Here is a 19568-nt window from a genome sequence, read left to right as displayed (position 1 = left end):
GTATGAAGCCTCCTATATTTCTAGTTTGAAAGAAACGATCGACTATTGTAAATTTTTCTAATATGACCTAAAAGTTGGCAAAATACCAAATAAATACTGTCTTTCCATTATCATTGGCAAATAGCAATCATCACTCACAGCTAAATTATTTTATAAATAGGTCACAGTGTATGCGATTTTCCAGATGAACTCAATCAAAACAATGAGCTCTTTAAATGAGATTTTTGCCTATGAAGCATCAATAGTAAGTATCTTAGAAATGAGGGCAGACTATGATATTATCAGTTCACAATTTTGTGCTTTCTGTTTATTTGACAAGTACATTAAATAGCATGTCATCCTGTCCAAAACAGTGTCAATTGGAAAAACAATGTTTTTTTCATATCCCCCAAACTTGGATTATGACACATGATTTGAAAAAATAACAAGCATGCAGCTGAATAGGTCAGACATGAATATTATTGAATAATATGAATAAAGTACCAAATATTTTCTTTCCTCACAATTCTTATTTCAACATATTTTAGATGATACCCATTTTAGGCCAGGCATTCTGGTTATTATGTCAGATGGCTAGTTTTGTATGTGATTTACAAAGAGCTTTTTCACTAGACATTTTTTCCTCTCTTCTGTTCCATTAAAACCCTGAACTATAGAGAATATTTTTGAATTCATTCTGTATTCTTAATTTCATAGAAATTGAATAATATGAATCCAATAAGAATTTCAGAAAAATCAAGAATGGAAAAAAGAGAATCTCCCCCTGCCCAAAGGGTATTACTGAATGCTTACTTCATGTGAATTATGAAACTGTTTACTCACTGAAACCAAGAGAAATGGGAGTTCAAACCATACTCTGAAGTTGCCGATGATCTAGTTGGAGAGACAGCCTGTCCACATAAATAATATACATAATGGTGTCTACACAGAGCAAAGCAATATAAAACCAAATTGTAGCCTTGGAGAAAGAATCAACTTCTGATTTAAAATCACTTCTTCCTAGTAGTCTCTAATATGTTGTCTCCAAAATCTTTATTAAAATGCCAGTCAGGATCATGGTAGGAAATCCCTACCATGAATGACAAATTTACACTAGAATCTAGTAATTGTTGAATTTATTGTAAATTATATGGACCAGGGTTGAGGAAAATCAATTGATGTTTCAAAACTTGGTTTAGCTTCATGAAACATCTATCTAGTCAGAAAATAACTGAGAACCCCTAAGTCCTTCTCCATCTAGCCCATGACTCAGAGGCTATACCAAGTAGACAACCAGGAGAATATGACATCTCTAGTGTTCAGGTTTAAGTAACTCAGTGAGGAGGGCAAAATAATACTTATTTCATACTTGCTCAAGACCAAAATCTAACTGTATTCATCTAGAGAGAGAAAGAAAATTTCATATATGAGTAGAAAGAAAGAGGACACATAGGGATTTTATATTTAGCTTGTTTTAAACTGAAGCTCTCTTGGTTACAAGCAAATCTATTGTTAGATTTTCAGAAGTTCCAATTTCAAGCATAATTTAAGCCTAATTGTAGTCTAAGACAAAATTTAGGAGCAGAGATTCCAAAGTCAGATAAATGTATAAGTCAACCCTCCACCACTACGGAAGTTTTGTATTCAACCTTCCTCAGATTTATATGATTCATCGCTAGAGTGAGGATAATAAATATAATATAGTGATGTTTTAAATAATTAATGAAACAATGGATATAATGTTCTTAGTATAATATAGTGATGGAAGATAAAATGTTTTTAAGAAAAGATAAGTACCCATGTTGCTTTATTGTTATTATTGCTACCGTTTCTATCACTATCACTCAAGTAGAGGATTGTATAGGATCCAGAAGAAAATTTTCACAAAGTTGATTTGCATTCAGAATAGAACATAAGAAAAGGTGAGAAATGAGCAAAAAAGTGTAATAAAATCAGATAAAATTGATAGGTAACAAGGAGCAGTTGCAAGGTTGCAAAAGAAGTCAAGGAAATAAAGGCAATAAAATCAGAGCACAGGAAAATGAAGCACAATTGCAGAATTGTAACTAACCTTAGCAGAAATAAAGCATAGATTGAAACTACTAAAAGTCAAAGCTATCACGTATAGAACACTCTCAGACTTCGAGAAGTATAAAAAAATTAAAAGTAGATTCTCAAAGTAGAAGATAATCACTAGCCAACATAATTTGGGTTGCTAGTGAGATGAAGAACACTAGAGTGTTTTGTGCGAAGGAATAACATGATATGACATTCTACTGGTGATTTATGTGGTAAATTATATAATACATTAAGAACACACAATTAAAGAATAATAATAGAAAAGCACTCTTATTAAACAATAAGTTAAGGAACAAAATATTTTTGATATCATACCACCTGTTTGCCACTTCACGTCTCCTCTCCTCTATGTAAAAGGTCCTATTTGATGAAAAGTATTTTGTAGCTTTTCTTTATCATTTCATCACCAAAGTTTATATCCACTAGCAAGATAAGACGTTGATTTTCTTTCTGAGGTCTCCATGAATGGAATCAAACTATATGCACGTTTTGAGCCCTGTATCTTTCACTCAGTATTATTTGTGAGATTTATTCACCTTGTTCCATATGGTTGTTATTAGTTCATTTTCATTGTTGTATAATATTCCATTAAAAGACTGGACCTCAATTTATTTATCTCTCCTACTTGTTGGTGTATATTTGAAATAATATCAAGAGGTTTTCTAGAGCACTTACCTAGGGACATAGATTTACAAGGCAATACCAAACACTTTTCTAATAATATTTTACCCATTTCACAATATATGAGAGTTCCTGTTCTCCATTTTCCCGCCAACCTATAGTATAGTCCAAATTATAAATGTTTGCCAACATTAGGTATATGTAATGCTATCTTTGTATCAACTTTAATTTTTCTGACTCAAAAATTCATACTAAACTCATAAAATTCATGAGTGTTTAACCTTTTTAAAAAATGTAGTATTCAACTGCCTTCTTTTATAACTTACCTGTTCAAACTTCTGCTGACATTTCCACATTTCTGTAGATTTTTCAAATAGGTTTATGGGAGTTCTTTATATATTTACCCTTCCTTCAGTTATGTGTATCGTAAATGTCTTCTGCCATTTAGGGACTTTTCACTTTAATTATAATGTCTTATTTTATTAAGTCACTTTTCTTAAAGTTTGATTTATGTAAAATAAAATGCACCCATGTTAAGTGGGCAGTTTGACTAGTTTTCAAAATGTACATAATTATGTAACAACTGGAATGAAGACACAAGGTATTTCCATTACAAGAAAAAATGCCCAACTGCCTGTTTACAGTAAATCCCTCTCATCCCAGATTTCACACACCAAAAATTTATTTGCTCTCAATTTGGTTTTCTTTTGCCTTTACTTGACTTTTATATAAATGGAATCATATATACAATGTAAGAATTCTTGTGGCTCTACATCCTCACCAGTACCTGTTATTGTCAGTGTTTTAATTTTAGCCATTCTAGTGACTATGTGGCAATATTTCCTTCCGTTTCTAATCTGTATTCCCTCAATGGCTGATGATGCTGAATTCCTTTTCATGGAATTACTGCTCATTTATATATTTTCTGCTATCAGGTGCCTGTTCAAATCTTTTGCCTATTTTTAAAGCTGAACTATATATTCTCTTGTTATCAAATTGTAAGGGTCCAGAACGTTACCTGGATATCAATTAAAGGCCAGAGACAAGGAACCGTAAACTCTCTCCTGCACATGACTAACCACAATTGTAATCATTCTAATATGTTCCAGAATAAAGTTCATTGTGAGGTGTAGGACATATGTATTGAAAACATTGTCTCCCTGTCTGTGACTGGTTGTTTGTTTATTCGCTTGCTTGTTTATTTCATTTACATGCCATTCAGAAAGCAGAAGCTTTTAATTTTGGTGAAGTCCAGGTTTATTTTTACTTTACAGTTTATGCTTTCTTATCATATTTAATAAAGATTTGCTACAGAAGTTTGCATACTATATTTTTCAATACTATTTTTAGTTTTAGCTGTTCATTAATTCTATGATCCATTTCAAGTTACAGTTCTAGTTCTAGACTCCCTATTCTGTTTCATAAATCTATATGTCTATCCTACTACCAGTCAACATTGCCTTAATTACCATATGCTCATGGAAAGTCTTGGTATCAGGCAATATAAGTTCTCCAAAATCATTCTTGTTAAAAAAATTTTGGCTATTCTAAGTACTTTGCTACAATTGCATTGAATATATAGATTGATGTAAGGAAAATTGGTATTTTAAAAAATTATATTTTCTAATTCATGAGAGTTCAATTTAATCTGATCTATTTCTTCATCTACACAGTTTTCTTAAATCACTCAGCAATGCTTTATAATTTAGCATAGAGATTATGCATAGTTTATTAAAGTTATTTCATGTTCTTGTCTAATATTTTAAATAATACTTTTATATTATTTTCCAGTTGTTTGTTACTAATACATGGGAATAAAACTGACTTTCATATATTGACCTTATATACTATGTCTTCTTGAAATCACTTTTTATATCTAAGAATTATTTTTTGGATTCCTTAGGATTTCTACATATACAGTCATGTCATCTGTGAAATAATTTTATTTTTTCCTCTTTAGTCTACAGCCCTCTTATTTTTTTACTTGCTTTATTATTAATACTTGTTGAGTCTCCAATAGGATTTTACTAGAAGTAAAATCGCCGCCTTGTTATTTTGAGGGAGAACGTTACAGTCTTTTATCATTAAATGTAAAGTTACTTGGAGGTTATGTTGTAATATAAAAAGTTATCTTTTATTGGGTTGAAAAAGCTTCTTTCTATATCTGGTTTACTAAGAGCTTATATCTTGAATGGATTATGAGTTTTACTGAATGCTTTTTGTGCATATGTACAAATGCACATATGGCTTTTCTCTTTTATTCTTTTCAAATTTTAAAAATCTTTTTATTACTAGTATAATTATACTTACTAAGAATTTATAATCTGTTTCATATATTTCTAACTTGAATTAACTAATATTTTCTTAAGGATATTTGCATCTATATTTATGAGGGACATCAGTTTTTGTTTTTATTTTCATATAATATTGTTAGATTTTGGTATAAAAGTAATGCTGGCCTTGTAAAATATTAGATAAGCTATTACTATCCGTGCTTACAGTGGAGCCTGTGGTACCATGACATTTCCCTCCGTGTAGGATCCTGCTTCATCTTCAGCTTCTGACAGCTCCTGCTTGTCTGTGCCAAAGAGAAGGTCTCTCTAAACACTGTTGTCTCTCTCCCAGTGGTACTCCACCCTTGCTTATTTATTACTCAGTGCTAGACCTATTTTGGCAGTGGGGACAAGGGGAGTTCTGTGTTGTAACGAACCAATCACAGCCTTAGGCAGACTCTGTGTACTTGAGTCTCAGGACTAGGACTCTTGGAGCATTCCTGTCCCTCCTCCACATGGCGGTCAAACTCTGCCTTGTATCTGCAGTTAGTCATTCGCAGCAAACGAGAGTTTATTGCTCCTTGTCCCTGACCTCTAATTGGCATCCAGGTAAGATCTTGAACCCAAGACAAGTTTCCTGGCCTTTCGCCGGAAACAAAGTCCTTTTCCTTCTACCCTTCCTTCAACAGCAAAGGAGCTTCTCATCTATGTCCTACTTCTCTCCCAGAGACAAGACTGTTTTGCTTTTTACTTCTCCAGAAGCAAGGGGTTTTTGCCTGGGCTCAGGGAAACACAGGGTTTGCTGCTCCTCCCACTGCAGCTTAGAGTTTTGCTTCTTATGCAAAAAGGATCCACAGAAGTGGACAGAGCCCCATAACTGTCTCCCAGAAACAGCTGGTTACCTACACACCTGCACCACAGACTATGACTTCAGTTTCCTGCATGGCCTTCAGTATTTTCCCCAAAAAACTGGTAGGCGTCCTTGGAAAAAAGCTTGCAGGAGATTGTAAACTCACCATGTGTCTTGGGCTTCCTGGTATTCCAAACTGACATGCTAACTCACACCTGGCCTTTAAAAAATCTGTTAAATTTTAGCTAATTTCTTCCTACTCATGTGTATGGTGACCATCTCTTTCTCCTGTGGTCTGCCAAAGTTTGAACATTTTGTGTGCCCCAACTCTCTTTGGAGCAGTTTTCAGTGTGTAGTTTGGTTTACTTGGTCACTTTGTGACCTCAAATATCAGCGGGGTTCAGAAGAAGTTATAATTTTGTATATTATCTGGATTTTTTCTTTTCTTTCTTTTTTTTTTTTGAGGCGGAGTCTCGCTCTGTCGCCCGGACTGGAGTGCAGTGGCCGGATCTCAGCTCACTGCAAGCTCCGCCTCCCGGGTTTACGCCATTCTCCTGCCTCAGCCTCCCGAGTAGCTGGGACTACAGGCGCCCGCCACCTCGCCCGGCTAGTTTTTGTATTTTTAGTAGAGACGGGGTTTCACCGTGTTAGCCAGGATGGTCTCGATCTCCTGACCTCGTGATCCGCCCGTCTCGGCCTCCCAAAGTGCTGGGATTACAGGCTTGAGCCACCGCGCCCGGCCTATCTGGATTTTTTCATTGTTGCAGAGAGATCAATGTTCTATATTTTCATTTGTTTGTTTGTTTATTACACTTTAAGTTCTGGGATACATGTGCAGGAAGTGCAGGTTTGTTACATAGGTATACATGTGGCATGTGGCTGCACCCATCAACCCATCACCTACATTAGGTATTTCTCCTAATGCTCTGCCTCCCCTTGCTCCCCACCTCCCGACAGGCCTGATGTGTGATCTTCCCCTCCCTGTGTCCATGTGTGCTTATTGTTCAACTCCTACTTACGAGTGAGAACATGAGGTGTTAGGTTTTCTGTTCCTGTGTTAGTTTGCTAAATAAGAATGATGGTTTCCAGCTTCGTCCATGTCCCTACAAGGGACATGAACTCATCTTTTTTTGTATTTTAAGCCAAGTTGCATTTCAAAGCTGTTTTTAATCTTTAAGGAAAAAATAATTCATATTGGCACTAACTACTGAACCTGGAATGAAAAGCATTCTAAATTCTCAATTTGTTTCCAAACTCATTAATTGAATTTGATAATTTTCAGTATGTCTAATATAAATAGAAACTAATTAAAGTTTGTATAAAATTAGGAGATGGTACGCTGTTACATGGCTGTTTAAATGCATACTGCTTTGGTCTCCATCACAGCTGAATAAGAGATGGGAATAATCAACCACTTATGACGTTTTGTTTGGTTTTCCAGAAAGATGCAGGGGAGAAAAGATTGTTACCCATCTTTTCAAATGTTCAAAATATTTTTCAAGTATGCTTAATGAATTCTAAAGTGTTAGCATATGGTTCCTTCAAGGTTCAGGAAACATCCAATATTTCCAAAGATACGCTTGGAATGTACTACATAAAATAACATCATAACGTTGTTTTCGGGTTTTCATTAATCCAAAGAAGTTAGAAAGAATTTAGAGGCAGTCTAGTTAAATCCCATGCAATGCAAAAATCTTCTCTAAATATCCCTGATTGCTCATATACCTGAATCTGGAGCACCTTTCTACTCAAAAGGCAGCCTACACAGTTTTTGGACAAATAATTTTAAGAAAAACTAGAGAGTCAAAAGAACCTCTCTAGGTTTGCAACCATTTGTTCTCATTTATCATTTTAGAGCTACTTACAATAAATCTAATCCTCTTTTTACCTGAAAGACCATCAAATACTTGAAATGGTTATAATGTTTTATTTTTTTTCTTTTTTGCCAAGCTAAAATTTTGTAATACTATCAACTACCTTCACATTGATGTCTATTAAGCTATATAGTCTTCTGGCTTATGTCCCCCCACACTGCGTGCTCCATCTGTGACCCAAACTTTCTCCTCCATCATCAAAATAATAAAAGTTCTGAAATGTTACGCACCCAGTGTTCAACTTTTTTTTCTGTATCTATATTCTCTCTCAGGATAATCATATTCAAATTTCTGTCTGTGTATTGCCTCTATGAAAATGTTGCCCAAGTCTACCTTTGTTATTTCTTGAAATAGGGTGCTTACCCTACTGCATTTTGTATCTGTAGGGGATCTCATAATGCGAATTAGCCATCATAGGGTTTGTAAGTTTTAAACTGATATTCCCCTCGTACTCTGGTGTGTGTGTGCATGCATTTGTGTATATATATATATGTGTATTTGGGAAAAAACTCTGTAGGTTGGTATAGAAAAGTGTTTCTATACAATGATTGTGCATTTACTTCTGCTTGGGTCCAAAAATGTCACAATAGTCTAGTGTAATGTTTAACATAAATTCCTACTATGGTAGTCCAAGTTAATATTCTGGAGACACACAGAGCACAGACTAGAGTTCAGTTTCTCAGATAATCATTTTCCTTACTCAAGGACTGAGTAGAGAGAGGCTTTGTCAAAAGTGTTTCTGATCAGTAGAAATAGTTTTTCTTCTCCCATCTTTTACAGGTGGCTGCTATCCAATGTTTGAGAACTATTTGAGGATCTTAGCTCCAGTCCTGCCCGTTCCCCTACTTTCACCAAGTGATTTAGTCCTAAGATTTCAGCACGTTTCCCAGTGTTAGCAATAAACACCAATCTTACAGCTGAGGATCTACATCTAGTCTGATATTTCCTCCAGGCCATTGCAGCATCACTGTTGGAGTTACTGCTCAGGCTTGAAGTTCCCTCTAAATGTCTGCAACCCTAAGATTTATCCTACCTTTCTTATAGTTTGTTTAATGTTTATACACACACCATGTGGTGTGTGTATGTGTGTGTGGTGTAGTGTGTCTATATTTTCTCAGTCCACCAGTTGCTAGAGATAGAACTCCATTGCATTTCCTCTGGGAAGCTCAAAGCCTATGTATCAAAAAATACTCACATCATGATTCTACCAAAAATCTTCATTTTGTCTGTGTTTCTGCCATAATGAATAGCACCTGTATTCTTGGTTTCCAAAATTTGGAAATGAAATTTTGGAATCATCTTAAATCCAACCTTTCTGTTGGTTCTCATATCCAATTAATCACCAACTCAATTTTTACAATTGCAATATTTTGCTTCACATATTCTAGCAATCTCAGTTATGCATGAATATAATGATTATCTTCAGAATGTGAATATTAAATCAGATAAGTGGATCACGTAAGAAGTAGTGCAAGACTGGAGTAATAGATTGACTAAATCAGCTACCAGCCACCTAGTGACCCAAGTCAACCTGGTATTTAGTAATGTTTATGAATTTTCACAAACTCATGTATCGCACATATTTACTTAGAACAGAGGAATGAAAAAAATAAACATAGAACCTAATATGACTTTTCAGATTTTTATGATTTTCTAATTTCTATTCTATTAATTATCTGTGCATATACAGTGTCTTATTTCTCTTATAAACTGAAAGATTGGTGTGAATGAATAAAATTAACTAGTTAAACATTAAAATTTAGCCCTCATTATCTGCCAGGCACTATATTTCATATTTTATCTAATTTAATCTTTACAGAAACTTAATTATTATTCTCACTTCACAGAAGAGGGAGCCTAGGGACAAGAAAGTTAAATACTCTGATGATGGCCACAGGTAGAAAGGGGCAGAACCAGGATGTAAACAAACAGATCTTGACTTCAGAGCTGACAGTATTGTGTATGATGCTCTTCTGAGTGAATACTGTATTAACAGTATATTAATAGTAAGGTTGTTGTCCTTTGGTAATTTTCAAGTTATCAAGTACATTCTCAAATCTAGTATCCAAACTAAACTCCAGTTTGGATAATATACATTGAAAATGTAGTGGAACTCACTTTCTAGTTATGCAGAGTATGTGTCTTTTGATTCAATTTAATAATGAACTGGATCTGGTAGGCACATCACAATATTGACTTATATTGAGTTAACACATAAGTGAAATAAATGATTTTTTCCATTTGAATGACTCATAAATTTTTCTTCTCCATGTTATTATTGGGTAAATATATTTTTTAATCCATGAAAGACTTAAAATAGATCTCAACTAAATTGTATCTTTTTACTTTTAGCTCATTAATAAAATCTGTAGACAATTGTTGGAATCCTCATTTTGTCTTTTGTAGTATTAATTAGTTATTCTTCAGGTTTTTGTCATTGGTTTCAGGATTTGTAAAATTACATATCAGAGATACTGGCAACAAATTTAAAAGTGCATGTTATTTTTCCACAAAAGAAGCAAAGTATTATCCCATTAATATAAAACTTGCATTGTGTCTTTGTATTGACACTTTGTTAAGAAAATGTAAGGGGAATTAAAATCTTTTTATGCTGTGAACACATATCTTTGTATGCAAATAAAAGGAAGAACTCTGTTCCATCTCTTCTTAAAATAAGCTGTTGTAATTTTCCATTGGAATGACGGTGGTGCTGGTGACAAAACTGATGTTTTTTGAGAAAACACAATTGTTAATGATAAAGACAAAGAACATAAAAACATTGTAGAGTGAAACGTGATTCACACAGAATCAAAGAAAAGAGAGATTTCTCACTATAGTTAATGGCAAAACATGGAAAAGAATAAGGTCAAAACAGAGACGGTTTTTTAAAAATAAATGCTTGTTTAAGAACATGTGCAAATCTGAGATATAGAAGGGCTAATGAAAAATTCTTAGAATGGTGACCATAAAATCGCTATCTATCTTAAGGCCAGCCTGCATTGTTGATTTGAAGAATTTGTCTTTGCTATAGGCATATTGGGCCATTTTTGTGTTGCTATAAAGAAATACCTGAGTCTGGGTAATTTATAAAGAAAAGAGGTTGAATTGGCTCACAGTTCTGCAGACAATACAAGAAGTGTGGTGCCAGCATCGCCTTCTGGTGAGGGCCTCAGGAAGCTTTGCAATCATAGCAGAAGGTGAAGGGGATGCAGGTGTCTAACCTGGTGAGAGCTGGAGCAGAGGGAGGTGGGATGTGCTGCACAATTTTAAACAACCAGATTTTGTGAGAACTCGCTCACTATTGCAAGGACAGCACCAAGCCATTCAAGAGGGATCCACCCCCATGACCCAATGCCTCCCATCAGACCTCACTTCCAACATTGGGGCTTATATTTCAATATGAGATTCAGAGACGACAGACATCCAAACTGTATCAGTAGATTGTATTTGTCATCAGCGATTGTTTTGAAAAATCAGTCACTTCAAGGATGTGCAATCAGATGATTATCAAACACCTCAACACCACAACTGGCTGTCCAGAGTTTGTTCTGAACCCTGTGAATCTGATTTTCTAGTAAGTTTGCCCAACTATACCCTGATTCCAAACAATAGGTGTATTTTGAAACTCTCCTAGGGTTGACCATCATTACTTTGTTTTCATAGTGTTTTGTGGAAACCACAGACTTTGTCTAAGGCTGAGTTTCCCTGCTTTCCCCACACTTCTTCCTCCCTCTCTCTCTCTTTTCCTCTCCCTCTTCCTTACCCTTCCTCTCCTTCTACCTCTCTCTCTCATTTTGTTTCAAGTAATGTTAAATTAGAGCTAAGTTAGTAAGTTAGTGTTAAGTCAGTTCTAATTTTGAACATTTGCTCAGTGAAAATTAAAGCCCAGTTACAGGGTAACCAGAGTCTTGAGAACTTTCTTTTTATGTGAAAGCAAACAATCATATTTTATTCCACTTGCTCCTCAAGGAAAAGAAGAAGTTTGAGAATAAATTGATGTTCCCTCATTTATTTCAATAGATTGTAAGATGTGAATCTTGGTTATCTACAGGAAAACGTGGATAATATTATTGAACAAGTTAAAAAAATATGCAGTGTTCTAGGTTGTGTGGAAACCAAACAAATTACAGATGCAGTAAATGAACTAAGTCTAATTCTTCAGAGAAAAGCAGAGGTAAGTATATTCATTTATTACACAGTAGTTTTAAACCTGAGTTCAATATTTAATTAAGGAGAGTGAAATACTTTTTACTAACAACTGTATTTCTGTGTGTATGTTTGAGTCTGTGTGATTGTGTGTGTATCTGTGTGTGTGTGTGTGTGTGTGTGTGTGTGTGCTGCCAAACAGTATATTTCAATTGTTTGGGAGTGTTGGCAGCTTGAGTCTATTATGCCAAATAGATTTGATTAAACTATAAGGACATTGATTACACCTTTGAAGTTTGTAACCACCTTATAACTTCAGGTGGTACTGAAATCAATCCTATAATCCTACCTAAATGAACGTAATTATATAACATTCACATATACGTGTTTGTATAGATTGTTAATGGTTCTCACGTATACGAGTGTATACAGGCATAAGTGTCATGTTTGTATGGATAAGCACATTTATAAAAAAGAAAAGATCCATTTTTGTGCTATCTTTTGCGAATTTTGCAGTGCACACTGCTTCCATGATTCCTGTGTGACTTTCTCTGCATCCCACATTGTGGTTTGGTGGGCTTAAAAAATGGACATTATGTGATTTTCTTTTGAATTCTAAGAAATCTGATGTAGACCTGTAAGTGATTATTTTCCAAGAAAAACATTAGGACATCTGGTTACAATAAATTCATTTATCTTATTATTAATTTAGCAGATGATAAAGCAGAAAGATACGGTGATAATAATAACTAGTATTTGCTAGTCCATTGTAATATATAACATAGTTTGACATATGCATTACCTTATTGAATTTAATTTTTATTTTATCTCAATTTATGTTCATAGCAATGTCATAAAGTTGGCATTTTAATGTTCATTTCACTATTAAAACTCAACGCTTACAGTGTGTGTGTACGGAGAATTAATAAGTGGCAAAATACAGATTTGAACCTAGGCCCCTATACACGTTACAGTGCATGTGAAACTTTCTAAGATAGAGTGAATACATATAATCTCTATCTGCACGGTAGACAACAAGAAAGATTCTACTACTTTTGAATATGCCAGTCTTGGAATTTTCAAAAGATTGATTTACAATGTAGATAATCGTATTACTACATAGAAATAATCATGCTTACTGCTTATTGTTTCAAATAGATAAGTGGGTATGAAAATTCAGTAGTTTCTTAATGATGGGCTTTCTAGATCTTATTTAATCCAAAGTTTTGTGTGATTAGACAGTAAAAAAATGAATATAGAAATTTAAATACGTTCTTTATATGAACAATGATGATTTTGATGACTCATGGAGGTACACCACAAACATATTTTAAAGGTAAACATTGCTGAAAAGCTAAAAATGCAAAGCATTAAATAAATCAAAATTTAAATAATGTAATCAATAAATCCAGCAATTCAATATCGAAGACAGATTTGTGTTTATTTCCCTAAATTTTTCTTAAAAAGGAAACACCTTCTCTTTTACTTTCCAATTATAGAAGGAAACTGAGTAACTATGTAGTCTCCAAAACTGTTTTTGTATGTAGCTCTTAAGACCTAGGGCCTTTACAAGTAACAACAAGGTAAAACAATCTGATTTGATCACATATAGTATAATCATATTTTTCTATTCTGCATCAGAGTAAAAAAAATATACTGGAGCAGGGGCGTTCAATCTTTCGGCTTCCCTGGGCCACATTGCAAAAATTGTCTTGGGCCACATGTAAAATACACTAACACTAACAATAGCTGATAGGCTTTAAAAAAAAATCTCATAATGTTTTAAGGAAGTTTACATATTTGTAATATTTGTGTTGGGCCACATTCAGTGTCATCCTGGGCTGCATGTGGCCCACAGGCCGCGGGTTGGACAAACTTGTACTAGCGTCTTAAAAAGCATTTCACCAGTATGTTTCAAAAATAACTATTTTGATGAACTTAAAAACTTGGGAATTACATGATGCTGAAAAGGAGCTTTCTAATTGGTGATGTTAAGTCAGTATAACAAGGTAGTGAGAATTAACTTTGAACAGGCGGGTATTTCTCTTAAATTGTCACATTTTAGAAACATTACAAGCTCCCAAAGCTGATAAAATACATGAGATAAGATAATGCAAATATGAATTGGATTTAAGATCTACCAGTTTCTGTATAAACATCCTGTGGAAAATTAATTCACTTTTTGGAGTTTTAATTTTCCTCATGTTTAAAACAGAAAAATAAAACAGAATTTGCAGGGTTCTTCTAAGTATGGGAAATAATGTTAATAAAGGGCCCTGATGACAGTGTAGCTTAAATGAGATCATTGTTGTTACTGGAGGTATTAAGGATGGTGCTGCTGCTAGTTCTGGAGAATCTTTCCCACAAGGCCAATACGAAGGCTTTAATTCACACAAGCACCAGGAAGGTTGGCCCCTGTCATCTCATGGCCATCGATTACAACCAGCCTCCTGACAAATATGAACCATTGCCAGAGGAAGAGACCAGATGTGTGGATGTGGACACATCTTCCCATTTGTTAAGACTATTTTATTATTATTCTACTTTTATGTCCAGCTCTTGGTGAATTGGTGGACAAACAACTGATCAAACAATGAGGAAAATATAGTCTTAGGATGAAGCATTTTGAATGATGTTAGAGTATTGCTGGTTATAAAAAGTTTTATCTTCAAAACACTCATTTTCTGAAACTCCCTAAAAGAACAAAAATGACAATTTTTCAGAAATATCAAACTTAATATTTGAAGTTAAAAGAATTTTTCACAAAGGAATTGGGTATTTCATTGGAAAGCCATAAACAATTATCATACTCAAGAAAAACTCACCTTCACATTTCACTTTCCTTATGTACTAGTATAAACACAAAATTTTGTGTGATTTTTCTTTGAAACTTTTAAACTTGTAATATCTATTTATTCTATATTTTGATAAGACTACAATGATTTTCATGCAGAGAAATTAAGAAAGGAGTTAACAATCAGGAGTTTTATTTAATATATGTCAATAGATAAAATAGTTAAATATTCTGTAAAAATGGATCCTACTTATTTTGAGCAGACTGTTGAAAGCTCATTTATTCTACATCAGTTGCATTCATACTTTTGTTCATCTCTTTTTCCATCCCATTTGAATCGTGAGCCCACCTATGTAAGAATATGGGCACACATATTAAGCACATTTTACAGACTTTGTGCAGTAACCAGCTACGGTTAACAATGCCAAAGCAGTCTATCCACCCACCATGAAGTTGAGACTAAAGAAATGACAAATACAGGCCTTCTGCCAACAAACTGAAATTCGAGAAGCTTTTCTTTTTCTTGGCTGCATTTTTGGTCAACATACAAAGGACTATTTCCTGCCATACAGGGAAGTCATTAGGAGTGTATTAAATGTAAGCTTTGGCAAGATGAAGAATTATATGGCAAACATACTTGTACTCTATTTTATTCTCTGATCCAGCACTGGAAACAATTTGCATCCTTCAAATTATATTCCAGAACTCACATAATTTAATTTCCATTAAATGCTTACATAATAGGTGAACCACAAAGTGAAAATATGGTCTTTCACATCATGGTGTAGGTGGATGTCATGGTGATTTTCTAATGCAAGTCTATATTTCTGAATAAATTGAATTCTAGTTAAATCAGGCTAACATTTTTAATAATCTCACCCACATGGATAGGGTGGAAATCTCATATGTAGTTGTTAAGACTAGCAACTGATACTATACTCCAATTAAATATTTTACCTAATAGAAATGCTTCTGAAAAGGGTCATGCGAATGATGCTTCTAATTAAAAAGTTACATATAAATGTAATGACATTTTAAACATGATCGAAATGTTCGCTCTCTAAAAGAATACTGTAACAAATTTTTTGTTATGGAAAAACAATTATTCTCTAATTTATTTGTTTGAGAAATCTGGTTTTTAACTAATTGTATTTCCTTAAATGAAAGACTTGAAATTTTATATTTTTATTTTCACTTTTTTTAAAATTTTGAGTTTATAAATTTAAAATGTTTTATTGGCAATTAAAATGGATCTTATTAACAATTGTATTTCCTTTTGGGCTGAAACCATTTTTTAGGATGTTTATAAATCAACTTATACAGTTTTCATGATAGTTCAGTTACAACCAGCAAATCCTAAGCCACCAAAGTAATTCTAGGTTTCTAACAAGGATAAAAATAAGTAAATAAGGAAGGGCAGCACACTAATGGACATGAACCTAAAGAATAATGAAAATGGAAACAAAAAAAAAACAGGATTTCGGATTGTATTTTTTATTTAGGATATGACTCAATATATTTTATTTTTTCAAGTGTTTGACTATCAGAGTTTTAAAATTTTCCTAAGAAGGAGCAAAGAAAGAAAACTATTTAGTGAATCTATACTGATTTTATACACTTCAATTCAGTCTTCTTTTAGGTGCTGTCCAAAGCTTGCTGAATAACTGCTAGGAATAAGAGCTGGACACGGCATACAGAGAGAATTAGACATGCACGTTTATCAAAAGATTAGTCACTGTTAGATAAGGGGAATTGAGCTTAGACAATCTATCGTGGTAATTTCTCTTTTAAAAAAGTACCTACGTTGCTTATTACAATATTTAGAAAGTTTTTATTTCATCATACAATTTAAATTTATTCTGTTTAATAAGCAAATTGATATATGATGCCAAGAAATATTTTGTTGTTTTATCATGACAAGAAAATTATAATGTTTAGATTTTGGATGTTACCTTTTGATTATTTTGTGAATTTGTTGTGTGAATAACAAGTATAATTTTACATTTCTTTCAGAATTTTTATCAAAGTTCAGAGACTTCAGCAAAAGGTAAAACATACATGTACTCAAGTATTTTGAAATAAAGAAAAGAAAAAAATAAGTTATAGAATCCAAAATAATTTTTTTATCCAAATACTGTGGTAACACACAACACACACGCACACACACACACACACACACACACACACAGCCTTATGAGGAGAAAGATGCTTTTCTAAAATTCTTTTTATTAATGGAAGTGTTTATTCTGCAAGGGAATAAAAATCCACACTCTGTAAACTTTTAGCCTGATATTTTTTAAATAATGAGAAAAGTCTACAAAAAGATGTATAAATATTAAAATGCTGAAAATATCTTATAACCATTACAAGACATTGAGAATTTTACCATTTACCTAATTATATTTTGATGTAAGAAAAATTAGAAAAGTAGTAGATGTCTGTCTGCAAGGTCACCCACTTCAAATTTAAATTCCAGCTCTATATGAAAGACCAAGCTAATATAACAGGTAGGAGGATTTGGTTCTGGAATAATTAGTGTTTACAGAGGCTCTGAATCTATAAAATTGCAAGCCACGGGAGGACTTTGCCTCTATAGGAAACAGTAGGTGTGAGATTGCGTGGGATAGAGCAGAGTCTGACTTTTGGAATCAGGCAGAACTGGTTTTGAATTTCAACTCTCCCAACTCAAATCTCATCTGGTTTTGAATCAAAGATTCTACTTTCAGAGTCGGTGATTCTAGATTAAACTCTTTGATCTTGTTATCCTAATATGCATAAACAATGTAATAGGATTTAATGTGCAGGGTCTGGTCAGGATCATTCTTGGTTGTAGATGGTATTTGGCACAGGAATACTCTGAGTATCTGCAAGAAAACTGTCTGCCCCTCAGATGTTCAACTAACACACTTGGATTCAGAAAAATCCACTGGAAAGCAAATGAAAACCTCACCTGTCCTCCACACCCTTAACTGTTTCAGTAGTCATGTACAAAAGTATATCCTCTCAACTCTAATTCCCACCACTCAAAAGAAGACATTTAATTATGTTTGAGGAACTCCCCCATCTCACATCAAAAAGGAAAATAGGGTGGGAGAGGGTATAAAGAAACTTGTGCAAGTACAAAAACCCCTATTCTAGGTGTTCATAAAACTCCAGAACACAATAGAGGGAAGGAAGGAATGGTCACTCCCTGACAGTATTACTAGCAGAATCTCAGTGGTCGAACATGAAGTGATCAAGCTGGAGGTGTGTCTGTATGAAACTGATTCTCCTTTTCTATCAGGAATGTTGTAATGAGGTCTCCTCCCCCATATTCCTCCAGGGACTGGAATATGAGATCCCACAAAACTGTGCAGAAATGTTCCTGGAGACTTATATCCTATCATAAATCATGACAGGTTTTAATTGAGTCTAAATTGCACATAGATTGTCCTTGCCTCTTTATTTCATGGCACTGTAACTCTTTTCTAGAGTAAAATTAGGTGCAATAAACTCTTTTCCCGCCATATTTCACTACCAAGCCCTGTGTCTTGGGTGCTTAATACGATTCCATGATGTTATTGGAAATGTAGTCTCATCCAGAGTTCAGGAAGTAAAACATAATGCATCAGCATACATCTCTATGCAAACTTAAAGTAGCAAATTATATCCAAGAACCATGTTTCTGCACACAAAGCAAAAAGTAGAGTTTGAGTGATTAACCAAATGACTAAGTTTCCCCAAAAATATATGCTAGAGCTTAAATTAATACATTTATGATTTGTTTTAGATGTGTGTTCATTTGCACAATGTTGGGAATTCTTGAAAAGAAGTTCGTGCTTCCTGCTTCAGGATACCAAGAGTACAATTTGGAGACAGAGAAACAAGATGTTTCTATATATTTATAATTCTCTGCCTCCTGCTGTTCAGGAGAATCTCTGTTCATTGGCCTCCAGAGTTTGATGTGGCCTCTTTTAAGACTATTTTTACACTGCTTTACTCTTCTGCTTCATTAATTGCTACTGCTGACTTCTCAGAGATTTAATTACAGGTTTTCTTTTTCCTCTGCTTGTCCCCCCAGGCAGTTTCAACAGAGGGCACAATTTAAGAAATATAACAAATAAGGAAAGTTAATCTACCTTATATATTTTGTACAAATTTATGAATAACTAAGTGAAAAACAGCATATGTTAAACAACAACAAAAATATTTAATTATAGACAGAGCTACTCAGGCACAGACCGGATGTGGGAAGAAGCTCGGTGTCAAGCTGGCCACTTTCCTGAAGTATCCAACTGCCTGTGTGCTGGAATACTGTAGATTGTCAAAGGAAATATCTAGCTCTGTACTATTTTCATTTCCAAACAATTAGAAGCAAAAGGCAATTCATGTTTTTTTAACTTATAAATTGTTATTTCTGGAGTTTTCACTTAATTTTTTTTTTACTTAAGTTTACTTTGGGTAACTGAAACTGTGGAAAGCAAAAGTACTGTTAAGACTGAACTACTATATAGGGAATTGCATGTTTTAAAAACTTATAAATAATCGCGTGTGTTTGAATAAACAACTTTATTGACTAACAGCATATGGATTCATATCACAGCAGATTAAAAAAAACACACAAACAATTTCTGATGATGTGCTTACTTGTTCTCATTATCTACTTAGCTGCCAGAGAAAAACTATTAGCCCCTATACGTAGTAATTTTTCTTCTTTCGTGACAAATCACTTTTAGGAATAACCAGTGACTCCTTTTAAATAACTAATGGCAAAACTCAAGGAAGGCTTTGATTTTGAAGAGATACAGTAAACATCATAAATCTTTCATTTCAAGCTAGTTTTAAATCCTAGCCATGTACTATTTTCATTCTGTTTTTATATCAGCGCATTGTATATGATTAGTGTTCAGTTAATGGTAAACATGATAGCATCATCAAATTCATTATGATTAATTCTTTAGATAGAATTTGTT

General features: G+C 33.9%; 1 protein-coding gene across 1 annotated transcript in view; it reads left to right on the top strand.

Moving 5' to 3' along the window:
• Positions 1-19568, top strand: part of PIK3C2G (phosphatidylinositol-4-phosphate 3-kinase catalytic subunit type 2 gamma) — a 408211-nt gene that overhangs the window by 62636 nt on the left and 326007 nt on the right. Inside the window, exons 9-10 of the mRNA XM_033222744.1 lie at positions 11728-11850; positions 16630-16663. Of these exons, the coding sequence (XP_033078635.1) occupies positions 11728-11850; positions 16630-16663 (157 nt within the window). The remainder of the gene's footprint in view (positions 1-11727; positions 11851-16629; positions 16664-19568) is intronic.

This window comes from Trachypithecus francoisi, unplaced genomic scaffold (genome assembly GCF_009764315.1).
Source record: "Trachypithecus francoisi isolate TF-2019V2 unplaced genomic scaffold, Tfra_2.0 Lachesis_group11, whole genome shotgun sequence".
Classification (NCBI taxonomy): Eukaryota; Metazoa; Chordata; class Mammalia; order Primates; family Cercopithecidae; genus Trachypithecus; species Trachypithecus francoisi.
The sequence above is the reverse complement of the archived record's forward strand: the minus strand, read 5'-3'. Positions and strand labels throughout refer to the sequence as shown.